The following is a 22927-nucleotide window of genomic DNA, read 5'->3' on the forward strand; positions in this document are numbered from 1 at the left end:
GTGAGGAAGGCAGAGGACAAGGAAATGAAATCATGCTTGCGAAGTGTCGAGCACAGTGCCTACCGGATAAGGGCTCAGCACGTATTGTACGCCACGTGCCACGAATGAAATCTGACGGACGTACAAAAAAATATGTGCACCTGTTCGATTTTCACGCAAAAGATGTACACGGACGCCCATTACGTCTTGTGTTTATTACTTCCACGTTCATTTCTTCACGTATCCCCACAAAACAGCCCTGGAGAAGAGGCAGGACAGAGATTTTATGCCATTTTTAGTGATGAAAAAGACAGACGGAGGCGCTGGGAGTTAAAAGGCTGATAAACTGGTGACTGACAACGGGAGACTGCCGGGCATTTTAAAAAGAGAACCAGCGGAGGGCAATGTTCCACTTCGAATCCCTCAGCAGAGTGGGCCCCAGTTCTGTGGCCTCGGGGGTGGGAGACCGGTTTGGGGGGAGGACTCCAGGCCCAGGGCGCCCCAGCCACGCGGGCGGGCGGGACAGGGTGGGCACGCCCGGGGGCGCCCGCTCGCGGGCACGGAGCTTTGAGCGGGCAGAGGCGCGCACGGCGCGGGCGCGACGCTGGGTGGCGCTGCTGGGCCGCCCCGCTCCAGACCTGTTGAGCCCAGGGCGCAACTCGGGCAGGGTTAGGGTGCAGGGGCGCTCCGCTCTCTCCGCGCGCCCCTGCGGCCCCGGCCACAGCACGTTCCCGCCTCCCGGCGCCCTAGGCCCCCACCTGAACTTAAAGCTCCCATTCATTTGGCCTCTGCGTTCCTCGCCGCAACAGTTCTAGGCGCGACGGGTGGGGCGGGAATAAAGTTTTTCCAACCCGGACTGGGAGAGGGCTGGATGGGGAAGACCCTCCCCGCCCCAGACTCCACGGCGGGCAGGACTGTACCCCCTCGGTTTCAAGACCGTCCCGGGGGCTCTGCTCTCGGTAGGTGCCAGCCCCGGTGCCGACCGGATGGGCTGACCCGCGCACCGCCCCCTCCCACCCCTTTCCCCATCCCCTCCCCCGCCTCTGGCGCGCCCGGGCCCCGGCGTCTCCAGCCCCGCCTGCGCCGGGGTCGCTGCAGTCCCCGCGGCCGCCCCGGGCTCCCTCCCCAGGCGCCCCGGCCTCCTTCCAGCCAGGGCAGCGCCTCGGGGGGAGCGCAGGACAGCGAGAGTGGCCGAGGCGGGGGCTCTGGGCGCCCCAGCTCCCAACCTGGGAGGCGGCCCCGACTCCGGGAGCCGGAACGCAGGGAAAGGCAAGGACGGGGCGGCCGGCGGAGGGGCGGGCGCCGCTCATCAGCCACGCCAGTCACGTCTGGGGCCACCCGGCTGCCTTTTTCTTCCTTTCCCCCCCCTCCCCTGTTGGCGAGGGCAAAGTGGCCGTGGCGGCGCCATGCCCGGGCCGGAGTGAGTGCGCGAGGGCGAAAATGGCGTACATCCAGGTAGGGCTGAGGCTGGGGGGCAAGGTCCGCGGTGCGGGTGGGGGGTGCCGCGCCCCCTCCGGCCGTGAGCGCGCGGAAGGGAGGGCACACGGCTGGGCTCCCACAAACTTGCTTCGAGAGAAAGGGTGCCCGAGGGCACGCAGCCTGTGCAGCGGCACGGGTGCGACCCAGGATAGGGGGCTGGGGACCCCCACACCCGGGGATGAAGGGCCCCTGTGGACTCTGCCCGCGCGCCCTGGCCTCCTGGGGAGGGAGTGGGGGTGGGGCGGACTTTTCTGCCCCCATCCCCTCCCCTTGCACCCCACCCCAGGGGAGGGGCCGCGGGGAGGGCGGCCCGGGACGCGCCAGCCGCCCGGCTCGCCAGCTGCCGTTGCCGTGGCGACGGCTCTGGCTAATTGGCCGGCGGAGCGAGCCTGAGGCAGCTGTTCCGGCCAGGAGGGACAAGGACGTCGTCTCTCCCGGGCACTGGGTGCTGAGGGGTGGGGGACATACTACAGGCGCGCTGTTGGTGGGGGCGGGAGCAACCGATCATTTTCGGCCATTGCATTGGGGTCTGGGAGTTGTAGACCCCCATCACCTTGAGGAAACTCTCACAAGAATCCTTGGACTGAAATAATTTCCAGGCATCCTTTTTGGGGGGAGGCTGCTTGACTACGAGACCTTTCCCTTCAGTACAAGGCGGGGAAGTGGCGACAGGTCAGCGCCAAGGTCATGCAGTCAGACCTGCAGTCAGACCCGTTGAGCTGCTTGCTTTCTGGGGTTGGCTCCTCTCTGCCCGGCAGAAAAGCCTACAGGTTCCCACATCTAGGGTGCATCTGGGCTCGCTTCTCTCACCCTCAGCTACAGCCGAGGGGGCTGCTGGTTTTCTAGTTCCCCACTGGCTCACATCTTGTCCTCACACTTTTCAGCCTGGCAGGAACTCTGTGCTCTGTCACCCGTCTTGGTCTCCCCATCCCTCTGGTGGCTTAGATTTGCACCACTGGCTTCTATGGAATCTCTAGATCCTCTTTTCAAGTTCAGTGAAGGTCATATTTTCTGTACACTTACTGCAGGCTGAATGTTGTGGGGCTCACTCAACAAACACTTGAGTGACCACCTATGTGAGCGCTGGGGATATAGTTGTGAAAACAGCGTAGTCTCTGCCCCTCAGAATGCACAATCCAGTGAGAAATACACAATATTAGAACATGCTTCTGTGGGTTTTAATAACCACCTTCAGGACAGAGATTAGTGACTTGCCCAAGGTCACACAGCTGCTTAGGGGTCGTGGTGGGATCGAAAAGGGAGATGGTGGGGATCAGTGGGGGATTTGTTAAGCAGCTAAAATGAGACTGGCTTGGTGAAACTGACTTTCCTTCTAGAACAAGGTATGAAACTTTTTCTATAAATGTCCAGATAGTACATTTTTTTTCTTGGAGCGCTACATGGTCTGTGTCATAAATATTCAACTCTGACTATGGCATCGAACGACTATAGACCATAGTAAATGCATGGGCGTGGCTGTGTTCCAATAAAACTATTTGTGGACACTGAAATTTCAATTTCATATACTGTGTGCTAGTCAAGAAGTATTCATTTTCTTTTGGTGTTTTCCCAACCATTTAAAAATGTACAAACCATCCTTGAGTGGAGGACCATACAAAAGCAGGTTGTGGGCTGGATTTAGCATTGCAAGTCATAGCTTGCCAACACCTGTTCTAGAATATCTGGATTCTCCTTCTTCCTATTTCTTTCTGGCTTGAACCGGTGATCCTGTCTCCGGTCAAATACATGAACCCAGTGGACTCCATGTGAAGAAAGACTTAGCATGCTGGGAACATAAAAACATCTTCCTTCCCCTCTTTCTCTTCCTTGGTTTCTCTTTGCTCCCGGACATTCATCTTGTACCTGGGGTTTGAGAAAGGATTGGGCCCTACGGTGGCCTTTGTCTCTACTCATGTGGTTTTATAAACAGTGTCTTTTGATCACCACACACCTAGGAAATGCTTTCCCTCTATGGAAAGAATGGGCATGGACTGTTGTCCAAGGAAAAAGCAGCCCTTTATCCTTGCACTTTATTGTAAGCATTTTCAAACACTTCCTCATGTACATGCACGGGGGCATAGCTTTTTGCTGCTTTTTCACTGTTGCAGCCGCCAGGACAGTCTCTGATGCCTAATAGGTTCCAACTGGTCTTGGCAAACCACCTTGTTCTCATAAAGCCACAGAAAGAGTGCAGATATTTTGCAGCTGGGCAGCACACACAAGCATTTTTATAGTCAGAGTCCTAGTTTAGCCCTTCCACTAAAGAAAAGAGGTAACTGAAGTTCAGAGTGGCCCCCTGACTTACCCAAGTCACATGATTGGCTGGTGGTGAAGCCAGCACTAACACTTACCCGCTCAGCTCTGCGTGACCCCCAAGCATCTTCAGGTCTTGCTCTGTGTGTGGTTCGAGTTTTGCTTTTGGAAGAGTCTGTGATTAGTGCCCGAGACTTTCTTTCCCAAGCTGCAGCCATTCCCTTATCACTTCAAGGATTTTGAATTTTTCATGAGCTGTGTACCACTTGTACGATATTTACTTAATACTTTTTCCTATAAACAGACTCACTTTCTTTTTTTAACTTAAAATCATATGAAAAGGAAACTTTATGTCACTACCATAATAGAAAACGAGGATCACTTGATATAAACAGAAGGCAACTGGAAAAATAAACACAATGATAGTAATGCCACACAATTAGTTATGTCCAAGGCTCTGAGCTGAGGTCTGCTCTCTGTTTAAAAAGGAAGAGGGGATGGGGGCGGGGGCGGCGGGAGTTGTACAAGTGTTAGAAACATGTTAACATGCAATGGTACCAAACTGAGACCTCCTCCTCCTTGAGAGCGAGAGAATTGAAAAAGAGGATAACTTTCTTCGTCTTGATTCCAAATTCTGAGTTTGAGTTCATCCCCGGGATTTATCCCAGGCTAGGATGCGGGACTCCTAATCTACCTGGTTTCCTTGGCCCATGCATTCCTAAGCCACTGCGACTCTTCCCTGGCAGAGGGGGAGGGAGTCTGTGCCTTGGGAACGGGTGAGAAGTCCTGATGGGAGGTGGGGCTGAAAAGGGAGGTAGCCCCACCCCCCACCCCCTCCCAGGCCCAGATTATGGCTTCCTTCTCTGCTCCCTGTGTTTGTGGGTGGTCATATGAAACTCCCCACCATCACCATTGGAGCAGAATTATAAGGTAGGGCCCCTGGGAGGGTGGGGGGAAAGCCAAGTCACATCCCCTGTGCGTCTGCCTGCGTGTTAGCTAATCATGTCCTTTTGGGTTGGCTTCATGGCTATTTCTGTATAGGAAGGTTTGCTCTTCTGAAGTGTGGCTGCATTGGATAGAATGACTATCTATCCACCCGGTCTGATTCATAACAGCATACGGTGCAAATCAAATCGAAATGCTAAAGTTTCCCATTTATTCGGTGTTGGTTAGCCAGGAGGCTCCCAGCAGCCCCGCTGATAGCACCTTGTTAGGGAGTCAGCTCCCTTCCCAGGATGGTAAGTGGAAAGATGCAGGGCTTTTTTTTTTTTTCTTTCTTTCTTTCTTTTTCTTTTTTCTTTTCTGAGTTGCTGGAATATTGCTAAACTGGTCTTGTCTCTCTTTTTGTAACCCTCTCACCCCCGACGCCCCTTGGCTTCTTCGTGGATCTCTAAAAGGGCAGTTGGAACCTTTAAACGAGGTGGGTTAATTCGATGATTCCTTTGGTCTGGTTTCTGATCAAGAGGTGCTTGCCTTTCATTTCGGAGTCTTATGTGGGGCTGTGGGGCTGTTCAGTATTGAACAATGACTGGATGTTTAGAACGGCACGGTTTTGATGCCTTTCTATGGAAGGAGGGAGATCCCGATGAAGAGGAGACACTTGTAGACAGGCTAGATTGCTCTCCCCACCACCGTCCTTATTCCGTTTGGTTACCTCTGTTTACTTCGTGTCACTGAGATGATTTTTTTTAAAAAGCTTTTTTTGCTTTGCTTTCAAGAAGACAGAGTAATATTCATTGTGTTTCGAGAACATATTGTATAGCCCTCACGGTGTTGTATAAACCACCCACCTGTCAAGAAAGACACTCACAATAAACTACCAGAGAAAATACCTGCAAATGTTTTGCTCACTATTAACGGCTCCAGCAAGTTGGTGTTTGCCATCTCTGTGCCTGCAGTTGGTAAATAGAAACGGAAAACATTTTGTTCTAAGTGTTCAGCAGCAGGGACAGACCTCCTGAATGTCCTTATTTCTCAGCGGGGATCGGCTGCTTGTAATTTTCGGGTGTTTTTCCTTTTCCTCCTCTCCTCCCCTCCCACCTCCCCTCCCCCCCACCCCCCCTCTCCACTGCCCACCTCCCCCGATGGCCTCAGGGTTTTCTTTCTAGAATCTCCGATCTGCTACTGTGCAGATGGACTTGCAGGCACTGCTGTGAGAAGTGCTATGAGTCCAGCTGTTGCCAGTCGAGTGAGGATGAAGTTGAAATTCTGGGACCTTTCCCTGCCCAGACTCCTCCCTGGCTGTAAGTAAAACTGCTCGGAACTTCCTTGAAAGCGATCTCAAGACGTTTTCTTGGCTCAGTTTGTGCGAGGGGGTGCGGGCAGGAGGGCTCGGGTACGAAAGGGGGAAACGCTGAGTGTCCGTGGACCTCTTTGCTGCCGACGGGGACCTGCTCTGTGCCTCTCATTTTGTTTGGCAAGCTGGTGGCCGGGCTCTAGCTTAGCTAGGTCCCCCTCGGTTCGTCTGAGACTCGGAGGGTGCGGTGTTAAGCCTGTGCGCGCTTTTAATCATGTCGAGTGTCGTTCCAAGTGGAAGAAGAGATCTGTGAGCATCTGCATTCTTCAAGGGATGTCGAAATTCTAAGGATGGCCATCCAAGTCAGTATGACCCACAGTCCCAGCACCCGACCCAGTGCCTGGCACAGAGTCGATGCTCAGTGAAAACTGCTGGATGGTTGGTAGACCGCATGGACAAACAGGTGCCTTTTTGCCGGTCTGAACAAGGACTTCAGACCCAGGGAAGCAGCAAAGCACCTCCAGGCTCCATCCTGTCCTCCAACGCTGTTTATGTTCTCTCTGGCATCTTTCATTTTATTTCCAATTCGTGCTCCTCCCGCGCCTGCATACAACATCTCCATCTGCCAGTCGCTCAGATATTTTGGGAACACAGTTTTGAAGCTTCTCAGCCACGTGTCTGGTCCACCTCTCGGAGCGTGGCCAGAGAGCCTGGGTTGAGTCTAGAAGGCCAGCGCCTAGAAGGGCCTGGCCACCAGCGAGTCCAGCTCTCCTGCACAGAGCGGGAGGCCCCAAGAGGGCGGGAGGCAATGCAAGGGCCCACAACCAGAGCCTCAGGGGGAACCCAGTGCTGTTCCAGCTAAATCTTTGAGCTGAGATTCTGGAAGTCCATGATATCCCCTCTTTCCCTCCAAGTTGGGGGTCATGTCTCAGTCCTCTCATTTGCTCTTCTTAGAAGCAAGCATCGAATATTTCCATAGCACAGTGGCTCTATGTCAGGCCCTGTGCCTTCAGATCCTGTGTCTCCTACTTTTTTCTAGTTCTGTGACCTTGGGCAAGTAGTTAGAGCTCTGTGCCTTGATTTCCCATCTGTAAAATGGGGATGATAAAAATAATAGGGTTTATCTCATATGGTTGTTGTGGTGACTGCCGGAATTAGTACACAGGAAACCTCTACAAATGCTTGACCCCTGGTTGGCAATCATAAACGTAAGTGATTCATCTTACCCTGTTTGGTCTCCGTTTCCTCATCTGTAAAGTGAGGACAGTAATAGAACTTCCTTTATAGGGTTGTGGTTCCGAGTAATGAGATGTGCACATAACATGCTTCACAGAGTAGTTAAGTATTCGTTTCTGAATTTGTAGGTATTGATGGAGATTCTTTAAACTGGTGTAAAGACAGTGTTAAGAAATGTTTTCATTAGTCATGGGTTGTAGTCTGAGTCCTGCAGGTATGCGTAGAGTTGAGATGTTTGGTGAATGATCGAGAGATCATTCCCACTGTCCAATGCCCTGTGTGGCAGAGGTTGGCTCAGCCCATCTGGTGTCTTGAAAGCCATGCTCAGAAGAGTGCCAGCTCTGCGAGGGTGGGCTTTTTATCTATGTTGTTCACTCCAAAAAATTGTTATTGACCAACTGACAAACTTACAGGCAGAAATTGAATCCTGAAAGTGCCAGTCATCTGGTTGAAAACTTAATCTCAGTTTCTTTGGTAACTATTTCTCGAGTATGCTTCATGTGCCAGGCACTGTGGGATGCAGAGACTACATAGAGTCCGATTACTGTGCTCAGGAGATTTTAAATCTAGTACAGGAGATAAGGCAGGTACATAAGCCCAGCTGCCCCCGAGAGTTGTGCATTCACACCCTGCACACCCATATGACAGTTCTGCCTAGAGTCTCATTATGGAAAAAAATATCCAGGGACAGTGGTTTCAGGCATAGCTGGATCCAGGGGTCAGATGTTGTCATGCGCATGCGTTTGTGCCTTCTTCCCTTCCCTCTCTCTCTGTTTCTTCTATATTGGCCTCATTCTTTTTTGGGGGGCAGGGAGGGGCAGAGGGAGAGGGAGAAAGAATCTTAAGCAGGCTCCATGCCCAGCTTGGAGCCCGACGCAGTGCTCAGTCTCACAACCCTGAGATCGTGACCTGAGCCGAAATCAAGAGTTGGATGCTTAACCAACTGAGCCACCCAGGCGCCCCTTTATTGGCCTCATTCTTAAGCTGCTTTCTTCTTTGCCTCAATAGCAGCAAACAAACCAGGATGGGCTCTCGTTGCTCTGATTTGGGTCATGTGCCAGTCACTTGAGCCAGTCACTTTTGCTTGGAGGAAATGATGCTAGGATCATGCCTGGATTGTCTGACCACCCTGGAACCAGGGAAAGGGTCATTCCCACCTGACACACATGAACCGAGCTAGCAGACTAGGGGTGGGCAAACTTTTCCTAGAAAGGGCTTAGTCTGTCACAACCACTCCTAGACAGTGTGAAAGCAGCCATAGGTGGGACATTACTGAGTGGGCGTGGCTGTGTTCCAGTCTTACTCCATGTACAAGATCAGGCAGCAGATTGGGCCCCGTAGTTTGCCAATCTTTGTAATAGACAGTTTGCATGCTGTAACCAGAGAGGAGGGAATGGACCTAGGTTGGGCAAACTCCACAGTAGCTAGGAAGAGTGGGGGGAATCATGGAAAATGAGCCTGCAAGCTCAGGTCCTGTAGGGTCTTGAATGCCAGGTCAAGGAATTTGAATTGGCCTCTGAACCAGTGGAGAATCGTGATGGACCCTGAAAATCCTAGTCAGGTACCTGTTTGCCCCAGATGCCCAGATGTTGAGTGTCACGGGTGCATGGCCTAGGTTCTAGCACTGAGCTGGAGGACAGTTGCACTTTACCCTGGCTGCTGACCCATTGTGCAAGCGGGGGACTCTTTCTGGGGGCCAGGGGTGGGGACCTTCTGGGAAGACACTTACTTTGGTTTTGCCACAAGCAGAGAAGAGGGCTGGAACCTTCCCAGCACGGCCAACACACCACACAACACTGGAAGGCCCCATTCACCTGGCGGTTGTTAGGAATGATACCACCTAGAGCTTTGCAGTCGAAAGCCTGAACAACGGTACATGACTTTCTGTGCTTCTCAGGATGAATATCTTGAATCCTGGGTAGCAACTTAGTACATTTTTGGCACTCAACGTAATGCAAAATGTTAAGAGAAGTCTGTAAAGGGGAGGCGGGTTAAATCATTCAAAAAGTGAATTTACAGCTTGTGCTTTCCCCAGATTTATTTACCAAGTGGGCAGTTGCATGTTATCAAACAGACAGGGAGTAGAAATGTCAAGTGTATGGGCTTTGCAGTGCTGTTCCTACTGTGACATTTGAGCTAAGAACCACAGGACATGCCTCTCTGTGGGACGGCCTATGGCAGATGACCTAGTCCTTTGTGTGGGGGATTTTAGGGGATACACCATTAATTGTCAGATATGCTCCTGTCATTTGGGTCCCCCAGCTTTCCTTGGCTGGGCTGGACTGGTGAAGGTCAGGAAAACTGTATACAGTCCGACCGGCTCCTTTTGGAGCGATGCCAGAAAGACGCTCATTGACTAAAGTCAGGTCATTTCTTTGTCCATCAAGCGTGTATCGAGGACCTACTGCATACACAGCTCCAACAGGCCTCATAAGGGATACCCAGCTCAGGAGTTTAGGGCATGCCGTTCGGAGTCAGGTATTGCTGGACTTCACTGGGAGTTGAACAGTGGTGCAGAATAATTATCCATCCCATCCCCACCCTACCAGGCTTCCCTTCCACGCCCTGCCCCCCCATCTGTAAAGGGGGTGAGGCTTGTTAATAACAAGTACACTCTGGATTGTTTTAAGGATTAATGAGATGGTTCAGACAGAGCACTGAGCACAGTGCCTGGTACACAGTTGGTGCTTAGCACCTGGTACCTTCGATCAAGATAAGTATAGATCGCCCCAAGATAAGTATAGATCGCCCCCCCACCCTGCGGGGGGCGGGGCGAGATATGCACTCAGATCATTTTGAGACAAGATGAAATCAGATAAGAATGACAAGAAGGGTGAATTCATTCATTCGTTTACTGAGAAAATAAACGAAGACTCCACACGTGCCAGATGCCATGCTAGGGCAAGGGCGGCAGTGGTGAACGAGAGACACTGAGCAAGGACTTAGTGTCAGACGCAGAAGATAAGCCGCAACTAAAGATGAGTTATGTGCATTGTTGAAGAGGGAAAGAAGGGCTGATGGGGTAGGAGGAGGTGATAGGGACAGGGTGGGGCGTCTCTGAGGAGGCGCTGTTGAGGCTGAGACCTGACTGATGAGAAGGAACCAGACAGCAGATGGAGACAGGAAGAGCATTCCAGGCAGAGGAAACAGCATGGCTCAGCTCGGTGTGTTGGAGGAAGGGCTGGGAAGCCCGGTGGGTGCAGAGGAGTTAGGGGTGGCTCAGACATTGTCCGAGAAGACTCAAGAGAGGCTTCAGGGGCGACAGCACTTAAGCTGAGCCCCGAAGACTGGATGGGACTTAACAGGTTGGAGGTGGCCGCTGCAGTGACGTATGGCCGCGGCCCTCCAGGAAACAGGTGGGGGTGCCCGAGGTGGCTCCACCTTCTTTGGAAGATGCTGCAGCTTTCATTTAAGGGAGAGAGAAGAATGAACGATACAGTATGGCTGCATTTCTGTGCCTTCCCCTACTCCCCCTCCCCCCATTTCATCTGCTGCGTGCACCTTTTACAGACCAGGAGTGGGAGGCAAGCAGGGACTGGGCATTCCCCCGCACCCCCCTACCCCCCATAACATGCCCGGTCTTGTCCTGGCTGTGACCCTTACATTGCTTTGGAAGAACATCAGATCCGTCTCATTTCATGCACAGGATGCATCTAAAGACCTCCTAGAATTGGAAACTTGCATTTTTCAAGACTAGCTTATGCACAGGCTTAAATGTCAAGCTGGGTAGGGGGTGGGGGTGGGGGATGTGGTCTCAGAAGGTATCCATCTACAGCCACAATCGCTTAGGGCTGTGTCAATAGCAGCATCCATCTCCCGGCCACTCCGCCAGCTTTTTTCCCCACCTCTCCCCACCCCCCCCCCCCCAAGCATCCTTACCTAGCTTTTTGGGGATTGGGGGATCTTAAAGATTGTTATCATGCCAGCTAAAATGTATTGAGCACACACCTACTATGTACCAAGAACTGTTCTAAGCATTTTATATGTGCTAACTCATTTAGTGTTGAGAGCAACCATCTAAGGTGGGTACTATTATTATTCCCATTTTGCAGATGGGTAGATGGAGGCACAGAGAGAGGAAGGGCCTTGCCCAAGGTCACCCAGCCAGGGTTCAGACCAAGAGGTTGTGCTCTTAATTGCTACCCTGTATCTCCCCACCCCCGACCCAGTGCTTTTTCTTCTTTTAGTATTTTTCATCCTCATTGGGAGCACATTGAATCACGGCGGCTGCTCATTTTTAGCTGTTCCTTCACATCGAACTATTGCTCTTAAGTCATTGATTCTCAGGGCCATTTTGTAGCTTTAGCCCTGGCACTCGGAGAACTCTCGAGTTGACACGGTTATAGGATACTTTTAGAAGATGCTAAAGTATAGACACAGTGAGGGTTGAAATAGCAGGCTGTTTCCCACCAAAAGCCACCTGCAGAAGTTTAGATGGGTATAGACAACCCCGTGGTTCCTTCCAGACTGATTGACAGGTCTGGGCTTGACTCAGCGTGGCGCCTCCACGTGGCAATAACCTGAATAAGTACATATCCCTCCCCACTGTCCTTGACAGATTGTTCTAAATCAGAAAGTCCTTATATCATTTCTCATTTTGTGCAAAAAGTAAGGCATTACTGAGAGTCTAGGGCTGCCGCACTGATTCAAGTTTGTATTACTGCAAGTTGTATAAACTGGATCTGAGAGCCGTTTCGTCGTGGGTCTGTCTTCCCAGGGGCAGGGATGCCAGTCCCTGGAGATTTTTTGACAACCATTGAGACCTCTTCCTTTCCTATAGGATGGCCGGCCGGAGCAGTGACAAGGACGGGGACTCCGTCCACACAGCCAGTGAAGTCCCTCTGACCCCACGGACCAACTCCCCAGATCGCAGATGCTCATCCTCAGACACGTCAAAGTCTACATACAGCCTGACCCGAAGGATTTCAAGTAAGCATCTTTGCTGTGACTGCCTAGGGATCCTCACGAAATCCTGTGCCATTCCACCTCCATTCACAAATTAAAGTCCCATTAGCCAGGTCCCCAGGACAAAAGAAGAGAGCTGGCTTTCCCAGACACTCGGCAGCATCCCCAAGGAAAGATGTGAGGGAAGGGCTTGTCTTCTGGGGAGGGGGCAGAGTGGGATGACAGTCCGGGCAGGAGACGGGATGATGGAGAGATGATAACCGTGTGACCAGAGTGCGTTGCACCTGATTTCTGCTGAGTTCAGCCGGAAGCAGTTACTTGATCGATTTTTCTTTTTCCTGATCACAAGTTTCATTGAATTGGCTCAGTTGATTGACGTGGTCAGTATATTATCATTTCAGACCCCAAAAGGTGGGTGTTCCCGTGTTGTATGGCAGCGCTTGCAAATTCAAGTAACTTCAGGGGCCAGGTGGGTTTTGTCCGTGAATGAGTTGGAGAGGGTTGGACAGAGATGAGACTCGTTCTAATGCAGTGACAAGTGGCAGCTGACTCAGCCTCAGTTACTGGGGCGGGGTGGGGACTGTGGCCATTTGGGAAGCCAGTGCCCCACTGAAAGGGGCAGTTGTTACTCAGCTCTTGCTGGGGTGGGGGTGGGGGGTGCGAGATTGTGGGCTCCGTATTGCCTGCCCTTTCTAAAGAGAAACTGGCGATCTGGGGTTTTATATGAAACTTCTTTAGCTTTAAACCCAGACAAGATGTATCTCTAGGTCAAATAGGGTCCACAGGCCCCCCAGTTGGTCCACTCGGATGTACAGCATCTGTCTTTGACCAGATGGCATGGTTTGGGTGGGGAGGGAAAAGGAGGATAAAGCCCAAAGACCCCCAGCCTCCTTTCACTCCCCGAAAGGATCTCTGCTGTCTCATTCAGCTGTCTGCAATTCACTTAACAGAGGGTGGGGAAAAGCTTAAAATTCATGAAGTAAATCCGCTCAGGTGGAAATATTGGTGTCTGATCTTTCTTGGGGGTAGACGGGGGGCGGGGGAGGAAGTAGAGAAAAGTTCAAGGGCTTGAAAGAGTGAAACAGAGGGGATGTGAGGCCTCTCTAGGCCTCAGTCTTTCCATCTGTAAAGCAAGAGGCCTGTTCCTGACCTGCGCTGTCCAGTACGGCGGCCACCAGCCACGCATCGCTGGTGAGCATTTAAATGGGGCTGAGCCCAGTGGAGACATGCTGTATGTGTTACGTGCCCACGATTTTGAAGCCAGGAAATAAAAGAGAATTTACACTGTCTCACTGAGACGTTTTCATTTTGATTATATGTTGAAAATATTAATTTCACCCGTTTCTTTGCACTCAAAAAATTGGAAGACTTTATGTTACCTATGTCGTTTGTATTTCCGAACCCCACTATATTTCTCTCGAATAGCACGCGTCTAGATGATTCCTAGGTCTCCTGCCCAGCTCTGTACACAGATGATTATCATTTAGCACATAGTTATCAGAGTACCAGCCATGCACCAGACCAAAGTCTCATGATTTTAGCGGACAAGACAGGTGTTGGGGCACTTAACAAGAAGGTCATGAAAGAACGAATGCTACATAACCCTGCTTTATATGAGGAATCTGATAGTCAGACTTCTAGGAGCAGAGAGGAAAGTGTGGTTACCAGGGACTGCAGGGATGGGGAGCTGGGGAGGTGTTGCTTTCCGTTATGCAAGATAAAGAAGTTCTAGAGCTCTACTGTACAACACAGTGCTTATAGTTAACAATATTGTATACTTAAAATTTTACTAAGAGACCTGATCCTCTGTTAAAGGTCCTTATCACCAGAAAAATTAAGTAAATAAAGAAGGCAGGAGAACACTTTGGGAGGTGATGGGTATGTGTATAGCACAGAGTGTGGTGATGGTTTCACGGGTGCGTACTTACCTCCAAGCTCATATATGCACAGCTTTTTTTGTATGTCAGTAATGCTTCAGTTAAATAGTTTTTTAAAATAAAATTCCATGAGCTCATTGCTAGAATCGAGGGATGAGCAAAGATTCGAATGATGGACTTGGGAGCCGTAAACTCTGCTGGTTGATGGGGAGGGGAGAGGCACCCCACAAGTGGGGAAGTCCAAATATGATCCTTGAAGAAGTACAGTAGTTACCATTTATCGAGCTGTTACCGTGTGCACATTCTGTGCCGAGCCCTTTCCATGCATTGGCTCCTTGAGTCACCATAATCTTTGAAGCAGGCGTTATGATTGACTCCATTTTATGGGGAAACTGAGTCCCAGGAACTCTGGCTCCAGAGTCCACTCTCCGGAAGGGGAGGCCGTATAGGGTCACGGTTAGCCTCAAGACTCTGGGGCCAGACAGGCTGGGCTTGACTCCCGGTTCTTCCTCTTACTTCCTGTTTCTGTTTCCTCTTCTGTCAAGTAGGGATCGCCATTATCTAATACCTTGTGGAGATCCGATGACTTGATATGTCAGTGTGTTGAGAACAGTGCCTGGTTGTGATGGGGATGGTCATGCCGCCATGTTGCCTCTCAGAGAATAAATAAGAGGATCTCAAGGTGTGGCGAGCAGATGGCAAAGAGATTTGGGAAACAGTGAACAACGTGAGAATCTAGGAAATGTTGCCAGTTTCATGAAGCGGCCCAGGTTTGGTCCCACACGTGGCGGTGTTAATTGTTATTTCTGGCGGCTGTTTAGGTCTTGAATCCAGACGACCCAGCTCCCCGCTCATTGATATTAAGCCCATCGAGTTTGGCGTTCTCAGCGCCAAAAAGGAGCCCATCCAGCCCTCGGTGCTCAGACGGACTTACACCCCAGACGACTATTTCAGAAAGTTCGAGCCCCAGCTGTACTCGCTAGACTCCAACAGCGACGACGTGGACTTCCTGACCGATGAGGAGATCTTGTCCAAGTACCAGCTGGGCATGCTGCACTTCAGCACCCAGTATGACCTGCTGCACAACCACCTGACCGTGAGGGTGATCGAGGCCAGGGACCTGCCGCCCCCCGTCTCCCACGACGGCTCACGCCAGGACATGGCGCACTCAAACCCCTACGTCAAGATCTGTCTCCTGCCGGACCAGAAGAACTCGAAGCAGACGGGGGTCAAACGCAAGACCCAGAAGCCCGTGTTTGAGGAGCGTTACACCTTTGAGATCCCCTTCCTAGAAGCCCAGAGGAGGACCCTGCTGCTGACCGTGGTGGATTTTGATAAGTTCTCCCGCCACTGTGTCATTGGGAAGGTGTCCGTCCCTTTGTGCGAGGTTGACCTGGTGAAAGGCGGGCACTGGTGGAAGGCGCTGGTCCCCAGTTCTCAGGTAAGGGGTGGGTTGGCGCTGTCTCCTGCTGGGAGCTTTAAAAAAAAAAAAAAAAGATGATTTTCATTTTATTATTTAAATCGTCTTTGCATGTTAAAAACTTTTTATTTTGAAACATTTTTTTTTTTTTTTTTAAAGATTTTATTTATTTATTTGACAGAGAGAGAGATAGCGAGAGAGGGAACACAAGCAGGGGGAGTGGGAGAGGGAGAAGCAGGCCTCCCGCGGAGCAGGGAGCCCGATGCGGGGCTCGATCCCAGGACCCTGGGATCATGACCTGAGCCGAAGGCAGACGCTTAACGACTGAGCCACCCAGGCGCCCCTTGAAACAATTTTTGACTTGCAAGCAGTTGCAAACGCCATACAGAGTTCTTGTCTCGTCACCCAGCAGCCCCAGTGATAAATCTCACACGACCCGAGTGCCTTAGCAATGCCAGCAAAGTGACGTTGGCAACGGAGCTTCGGACCTTATTGAATTTTCATGGAGTTTTACATGCACCACTGTGTGTGTGTGTTTATGGAGATCTATGAAATTTTATCGCATGTGTAGATTCATGTAACCACCACCACCCTGGGAGCTTTTTGTCATCAATGCCAGGTTATTAAATAAGGAGAATGATTGTCCAGGGTATGAAGCTATCAGTCATTTTGACTTTCAGAAATTGATTTGGGAAAAATAAAATGAGGGCTGAAGAACAGGATGATATATGGATGTTTTTCAGGCAAATTGTGAGATTGGCTTCTTTCCCCCTACCAGCCCACAGACAGGCAATTGGCTGCTTGGGAAGCCACCCACGGACCCGGCTCTGTCCCCAGTGGGCTGAGAGCATCCCTCCCTTGGGCATTCTGTGGACTGGAGGATGACAGTGCATGCAGTGTGGGTGGAAGGAGGAGGTGGGAGCCCAAGGGCAGGAAAAGACCCAGCCAGTGGGAGGCCAGTCTAGTCCATTCATGCTGAGGGTGACAATCTTGTGTAACGCAGGCAGGATTATTTTACGTCTGACACACCAAGGTGCTTTTCAAAGCTGAGCTCTACCGGTCAGGGATTTGATGATTCAGCAGCACACCTGAGTACAGGTTTTAAACATGGGGACTGGAGGGGTTGCTCTTCTGTGTGTGTGTATGTCTGTGTGTGTGTGTTTCTAATCAAAGATAGATTTATCCTTCATTTGGATCCCCCAAGAAGAAGAAAATCCCAAGGCCAGGCAAGTCATTTATTAGGGAGGTGACACCAGAGGACACACCAGGAGGGAGTGGGAAATTCACATAAAGTATGCATTACCTGGCTGGCCACCACTGTGGGTGACCGGCGCCGAAACCTGCTGGGGAAATGGGAAGCCAGCGTTAGACACATGCCTACGAGTCTTTCCAGCAGAGGGGCGGGGGAGCCGGGGTGTTCATACACCAGCTCCTGTCGGCCATTGAAGGAGGGCTGTGGGGGATGGAGACGCTCCTCCCCTGGCATTTCTGACCCGTTACACTGACGGATAGAGAACTTTGACATCCACAGATGCAAAAAAAAGCACAAGAGCTGGCCGCCCCATGGGGGCCCGTGTGCACTGAAGTCATCAGGACAGGAGGTGGTGGTCCAGGTGTGAGCAGTGTTTGCTATAATCTCATATCCTCCTTCCCATCACATGATCAGGACATATTGGATGCTTTCCATGTAGCCTTCTCGATGTTTGATATCACTGGGTTTTCAACCATCAAGAAACTTACACAGTTGAAAGAGGGAGACCCACTGGACAAAACCAACTCTGTATGGCCAGCTTGATTGTGTACATCAGTGTGGAGGACCCTGGACACCCAGAGAATCTGGACATCCACACACCTTGCCTTGGCTGCCATGTTAGGTCTTGGCTGAAATGTTACAATCTCAGCAAAGATTTCCCGGCCCGTCTGCCCTAGTTTGATTCTCCCAAAATCTGAGGCCAAGGCAAGGTCCTGGGTGCAGGGAGTTTATTTAGGAGGTGATCCCAGGAAGCAGGAGTGAGGGGTGAGGAGAACCCAGGGAAGGAGGGCAAGTCAACGGTGGCTCTTCGGGCCATTGTGGCCCATTGCCCGCGGGTCAGGTGGGCTCCCACGGCCTCACGGGAGGGCTGGGACAGGAAGCGGCTGTCTGCCTGAACGGATACCTTGCCCAAGCAGGACTTGGGGACCGTCTGTAGCTGGCACCAGAGGCGGTGTCTGCCGCACCCCTCTGCTGACATAGTGGCCGCCACCCCAGGCACTCCCTGGCCCCTTCCCCTGCTTTTTCTTTTTCTCTGTGGCCCTTCCCATCATCCCCCAGACCTACATTCTATGTTCCATCTCCCCTGCTAGTATGCAAACGCTTCTCCGTGTCCTGCACCTAGAACAGTGCCTGGCATGTGGTACTTAGTGCTCAGTAATATTTGTTGAATGAATAAAGGATGGAGGGAGGGAAGGATTACCTGAAGTGAATTTCTTTCTCCCACCAGCCACCCTCCCTCCTTCCCTCCTTCTTGCTCAAAGAAAGGCTCATGGAAACTGGCCCAGGGAAGAGCAGACTCCCATTTCCCGTCTCAGGCTGGCTCTGGAATTTACAGTCTGAGAAGAAAGGCCAGTTGGAGGTTTGGGTTCCCTGGAAGCAGAGCTTGAGATAAGGATTTGGGTGTGGATTAGTTTGTAGGGCTGCTGTGACAGAACATCACAAATTGGAGGCTTAAAACTACAGGAATTGATTGTCTCCCAGTCTGGATGCTGGAAGTCCAAGATCAAGGCCATGCTCCCTCTGAAACCTATAGGAGAGAATCCTTCCTTGCCGCTTTCTGGCTTCTGGTGGTTGCCGGCCGTCCTTGGCGTCCCCCCTCGGCTTATAGCTGCATCACTCCAATCTCTGCCTCTGTCGTCACATGACCTTCTCTGTGTGCGTCTCTGTCTTTTCTTAAGAAGGACACCAGTCCTATTGGATGAGGGGGCCCACCTTACTCCATTATGTTCCCGTTTTAAATAATTACATCTGCAACAGCCCTATTCCCAAGTAAGGTCACCTTCTGAAGTGATGGGAGTGAGGATGATAACCTGTCTTTGGGGGGATATCATTGAACCCATAGCAGGATGTAGGAGAATGCCCTGCAGGGGAGGGAGGGAAGCAGTCTAGCGAAGGATGACAGCCCAGGAAGGGCGTGGTCCTAGCGTCAGCCTAATCGGTGGTGGGGAGGGGGACTGTGGATCACGGGATGGCACTGCAGGGTCCTTCCTCCTTCAGACTGGGAGCCAGCCTCTGTCAGTCGTTGGCTGGGACTGGACTGGGAAATCTGATTTTCAGCGGGGCGGCCATGGGCCTCCCTGCAGCTTCTGTCCTACAGATCAGTGGTTCTGAGCCAGGACCAGTCTTGCTCTCAGGACGTTTGGCAGTGCTGGGAACATGGTGGGTTTGGTGGGTGGAGATCAGGGATGCTGCTAAGTACTTGCAGTGCACGGGACAGCCCCCACCCCGAAGAATGTTCTAGCCAAAAGCGTCCGTAGTGCCAGAAGGAGAAAGCCCACGATGGAAGAAGGGGAAATGGAGGTTCGAGGACAGCAACAGGGTCACCATGCAGGCAAGACAAGGGCAGGGCTAGTCCCTGAAGGCTGGGGAGCGTTTTTCCAGGAGAAACAGTTGCTGGGAAGCAGGGAGAGCCAGGGGCGGAGGGTGTAGAAAAGGAGATACTGGTTCTGAACAAAAATCCATACCGTGCAAAGTAGGCTTGCCTTGGAGACAGAAAACAAAATCATCACACGATGCACTGAGGCCACTGGATGTTGATGCTGATTTTCCTTGCAGACCAGCGTCCGCCTTCCCCAAGGCACTTGTCGGTCCGTTGAACGGGACGGGGAGATGCACCTTCATCAGGGGGTGGAAAGCAGAGCTCGGCAGTTTCTTGTTTTCAGGCTGCCTCACTGGTGTGGGATCAGTGCGACTCTTAGGGCTGAGTTCTGCATCTCTGTGCCTTGGAGAACCCACGGGAACAGTGGCGGCTAGAGCCGGCCTGTAGGCATCCTCTGGCTTGCGGCCGAATGTCCCAGCTGTTTTGTGGCTTTGAACATTGTGTCTTTGATCTTGGCCTTCAGGACACTAGCAGCTAATGGAGCTACTGTAAATGTTTTGGTCTCGTTGGTAAGGTTTGGCTAGGAGATAATGAAAACGAGGACAGAGAAATCTAAAGCATATGCGGTGATTGAACAGGTGTGAAGTTACTCTCGCCGCTAAGAGAAATTCTGTTCATCCAAGTGGATGGCAGTGAATCGACGCTGTGGCCATTAAACGTGAAATCTGTGTGGGCTTTACTTTTTTTAAAGATTTTATTTATTTGTTTGAGAGAGAGAGCACGAACGGAGAGGGAGAAGCAGGCCTCCCGCTGAGCAAGGAGCCCGATGCGGGGCTTGATCCCAGGACCCTGAGATCATGACCTGAGCCAAAGGCAGACACTTAACTAACTGAGCCACCCCGGCACCCCTAGGCTCTACTCTTTCTTAAAAAAAAAATTATTAGTAGTTACGACAAAACATGCATAACAAAATTTACCAGCTTATCCATTTTTAAAAAAATTTTACTTAAATTCTAGATAGTTATATATGGGAGCTAGATGCAAGGTAGTGCAACAGCTTATCCATTTTTAAGTGCCCATTTCGGTGGTATTAAGTACATTCACAGCATTAGACAACCGTCATCACCATCTGTCTCCGGAACTCTTTTCATCGTGCAAAACTGAAACTTTATGCCCATTAAACAATAGCTCCCCATCCCCTGTTGTCCCCAGCACCTGGCAATCACCATTCCTTGTGTCTCTATGAATCTGACTACTCTAGGTACCTCATATACATGGAGTCATACGGGATTTGTCTTTTTGTGACATATGTCCTTAGAGTTCATCTATGTCGTAGCATGTGTCAGAATTACCTTCCTTTTGAAGGTTGAGTAATATCCCATTATATGTGTATACCACGTTTTGTTTGTCCATTCATTCATCTGTCAGTGGACACTGGGTTGCTTCCACCTTTTGCTTCTTGTGAGTCATTTTATAATACTGTAGTAGATATTACAATATGTATTATGATATATCATATAACAAATGTGATAGCTATTATTATTAGAAGTAAATATATAATATGCTACAGTATATGGTAATATTGCCAATAATACACTATGCAACATGGGTGTATACATATTTCTGCAATCCTGTTTTTGAGCCAGAAACATATCCAGGATAAAGGCAGTTTATTTTCTCTTGAGATCGTGTGGCTTTGGGAAGGATGGGCAAGGTGGTGGAGAGCGTAGATGCCCCATGGACATAGCACAACCTCCCAGAGCATTAGGAAGGAACAGAGGTCTTGTTCCACTCTGTGGCTGGAATCATGTAACCTGTGGGTCTTGGTTTGCCTGAGCCGAGCAGAGACCTCGTACCTACGACTTCGCATCCCTTACTGTGCATCTGCACAGATGTGAACTCTTCTCAGGAGAAAGGACTTTTGGGAAGTGAAAGTCCCTCGAACTGGGAAAGAATGATAATGATTTTGACCCAGTAAGTATACAACAAAAATAGCATACCTATATACTTTATTCAGTTATTTAGTCCCTGAGTATCTTTTCGTGTTTTAGGGACTGGGACTTCTGATATAGCCGTAAGTTAATGTCTACGGTGAGCGAAGCGGTGCTCTAAATGATGTACATGGCCTAACTTGTTTATCCTAACAAGGGTCCATTTGACAGAGGCCGAAATTGGACAGAGAGAAGTTAAGTAATTTGTCTGTGCTGCTAAGTGGTAGGACTGAGGCTCTTTGACATAAAAAATGATGTGCCGTAACCACGACATTATACTGGTTCTCTACCGCCAGCAAAACAAAAGTGCCTGCCCTCATGGAGTTTACATTCTGGTGGAGGGAGATACATAGCAAATAAATGAGTTAACAAATAATGCCATGTTTCACCGTCTATGCCAAGAGAGTAACAAAGTAGGATAAGGGGCTGGAGAGGGATGGCTGGGTGGTGAGGGTGGGGAAGCTATTTTAAATGGGTGAGGAGATGACATTTAAGTAGAAAGCTAGATAGAGTGAGGGAGTGAGCCTGGAGGAAGAGCATTCCAAACAGTGACTTTAGGAAGTGCAAAGGCCCTGAGGCAGGAGCTGGTTTGGCATTTGACAGCTGGAGTAGTTAGTGAGGGGGAGAGCATGAGAGGAGATGGGGTTGACTTGGTATAAAAAGGTCACTTTACATCAGTGTTATAGTTAAAGGTATAGGTAAAGACTTGAATTTTATTCCTAAGTATGATGGCAAGCCCTGGAGAGTTTTGAGAAGGAGAGGTGACCCTGTCAGGCTGCCCTGGAGAGAAATCATTGGGGGACAAGATACTTACATCCAAAATATGTAAAGAACACCAATGACCCCAAAATTAAAAAAAAAAAAAATCCCAGGGGCCTGCATGGCTCAGTCGGTTAAGCATCTGACTCTTGATTTTGGCTCAGGTCGTGATTTCAGGGTTGTGAGATCGAGCCCCAGATCAGGCTCTGTGCTGGGCATGGAACCTGCTTAAGATTCTCTCTCTTTCCCTCTGCCCCTCCCAGCTGCTCGTGCTGTCTCTCTCCCCCTTAAAAAAAAATCCCAATTTTAAAATGGGCAACAGTTTTGAACAGACAATCCACAAAAGAAGATACATACAGATGGTCTCTAAGCACACGGAGAGGTGCTTGACGTTGTTAGCCAATCAGAGAACTGCAGATTGAAACCACAGTGAAATACCACTACACACCCACCTACTGGAATGTCTAATAAAAGTTACAAAGACCGATGACACCAAATGTTGGTGAGGACGTGGAGCAACTGGAACTCTCAGACAGTGGAGGGGTATAATGTGGTATAACATGGTAGTAGTTCTTCGTGAAACTAAACATTTATGTACCCCCATGATCCAGCAATGCTACTCCTAGGTATTTGTCTAAGAGAGATGACAATGTTATGTTCGCACGAAAAATTGTACTCACATATTCGCAGCAGCTTCACCTGTCATAGGCCCCAGACTGGAAGCAGCCAGGTGTCCCACCATCAGGGTGAAGGATAACGAGCTATAGTATATTCCTATAATAGAGCATTATTCAGAAATAAGAAGGAACAAAGTACCGTGATGCACACGAAAGCATGGATGAGTGTCACAAACATTATGCCAAGTAGAACATTTTTCGGAGCGACCATAATGCTAAGCAGAAGCCAGATCCAAGAGAGCGCATATATATGACTGCACTTATATCAAGTTTGAGAACCAACAAAACTAATCTATGGTGAAAAAATCGGAACAGTGGTTGTGGGAAGGGAACAGTAGGGAAGAGGATTGAGTGGAACGGAGCAAGAGGGACATTTCTGGACGAATAGTGATGTTCTACATCCTGATAGGCCTTTGATATACTGGTGTGAGCATTTGTCAAACTCATCAGGTACACTTAAGATTTGTGCATCTCGTTGGATGTAAATGCTGTTTGTGGGGGGAAAAAAGCGCCGTAAACACACATTGAGCTCTGGCTACTGAC

General features: G+C 50.3%; 1 protein-coding gene across 2 annotated transcripts in view; it reads left to right on the forward strand.

The window, feature by feature from the left end:
• The first annotated feature begins 1133 nt into the window (after nucleotides 1-1133).
• SYT17 (synaptotagmin 17) overlaps nucleotides 1134-22927 on the forward strand; it is a 74895-nt gene continuing 53101 nt past the window's right edge. The window contains exons 1-5 of one of the 2 annotated variants that reach the window (XM_036098959.2): nucleotides 1134-1434; nucleotides 5114-5131; nucleotides 5806-5954; nucleotides 11964-12112; nucleotides 14787-15406. In XM_036098959.2, the coding sequence (XP_035954852.1) occupies nucleotides 1420-1434; nucleotides 5114-5131; nucleotides 5806-5954; nucleotides 11964-12112; nucleotides 14787-15406 (951 nt within the window). In that variant the 5' untranslated portion in view covers nucleotides 1134-1419. Of the gene's footprint in view, nucleotides 1435-4676; nucleotides 4950-5108; nucleotides 5132-5805; nucleotides 5955-11963; nucleotides 12113-14786; nucleotides 15407-22927 lie in introns of those variants that run through there. The other variant, XM_036098958.2, reaches the window with a different exon arrangement.

Source organism: Halichoerus grypus, chromosome 6 (assembly GCF_964656455.1).
Source record: "Halichoerus grypus chromosome 6, mHalGry1.hap1.1, whole genome shotgun sequence".
Classification (NCBI taxonomy): domain Eukaryota; kingdom Metazoa; phylum Chordata; class Mammalia; order Carnivora; family Phocidae; genus Halichoerus; species Halichoerus grypus.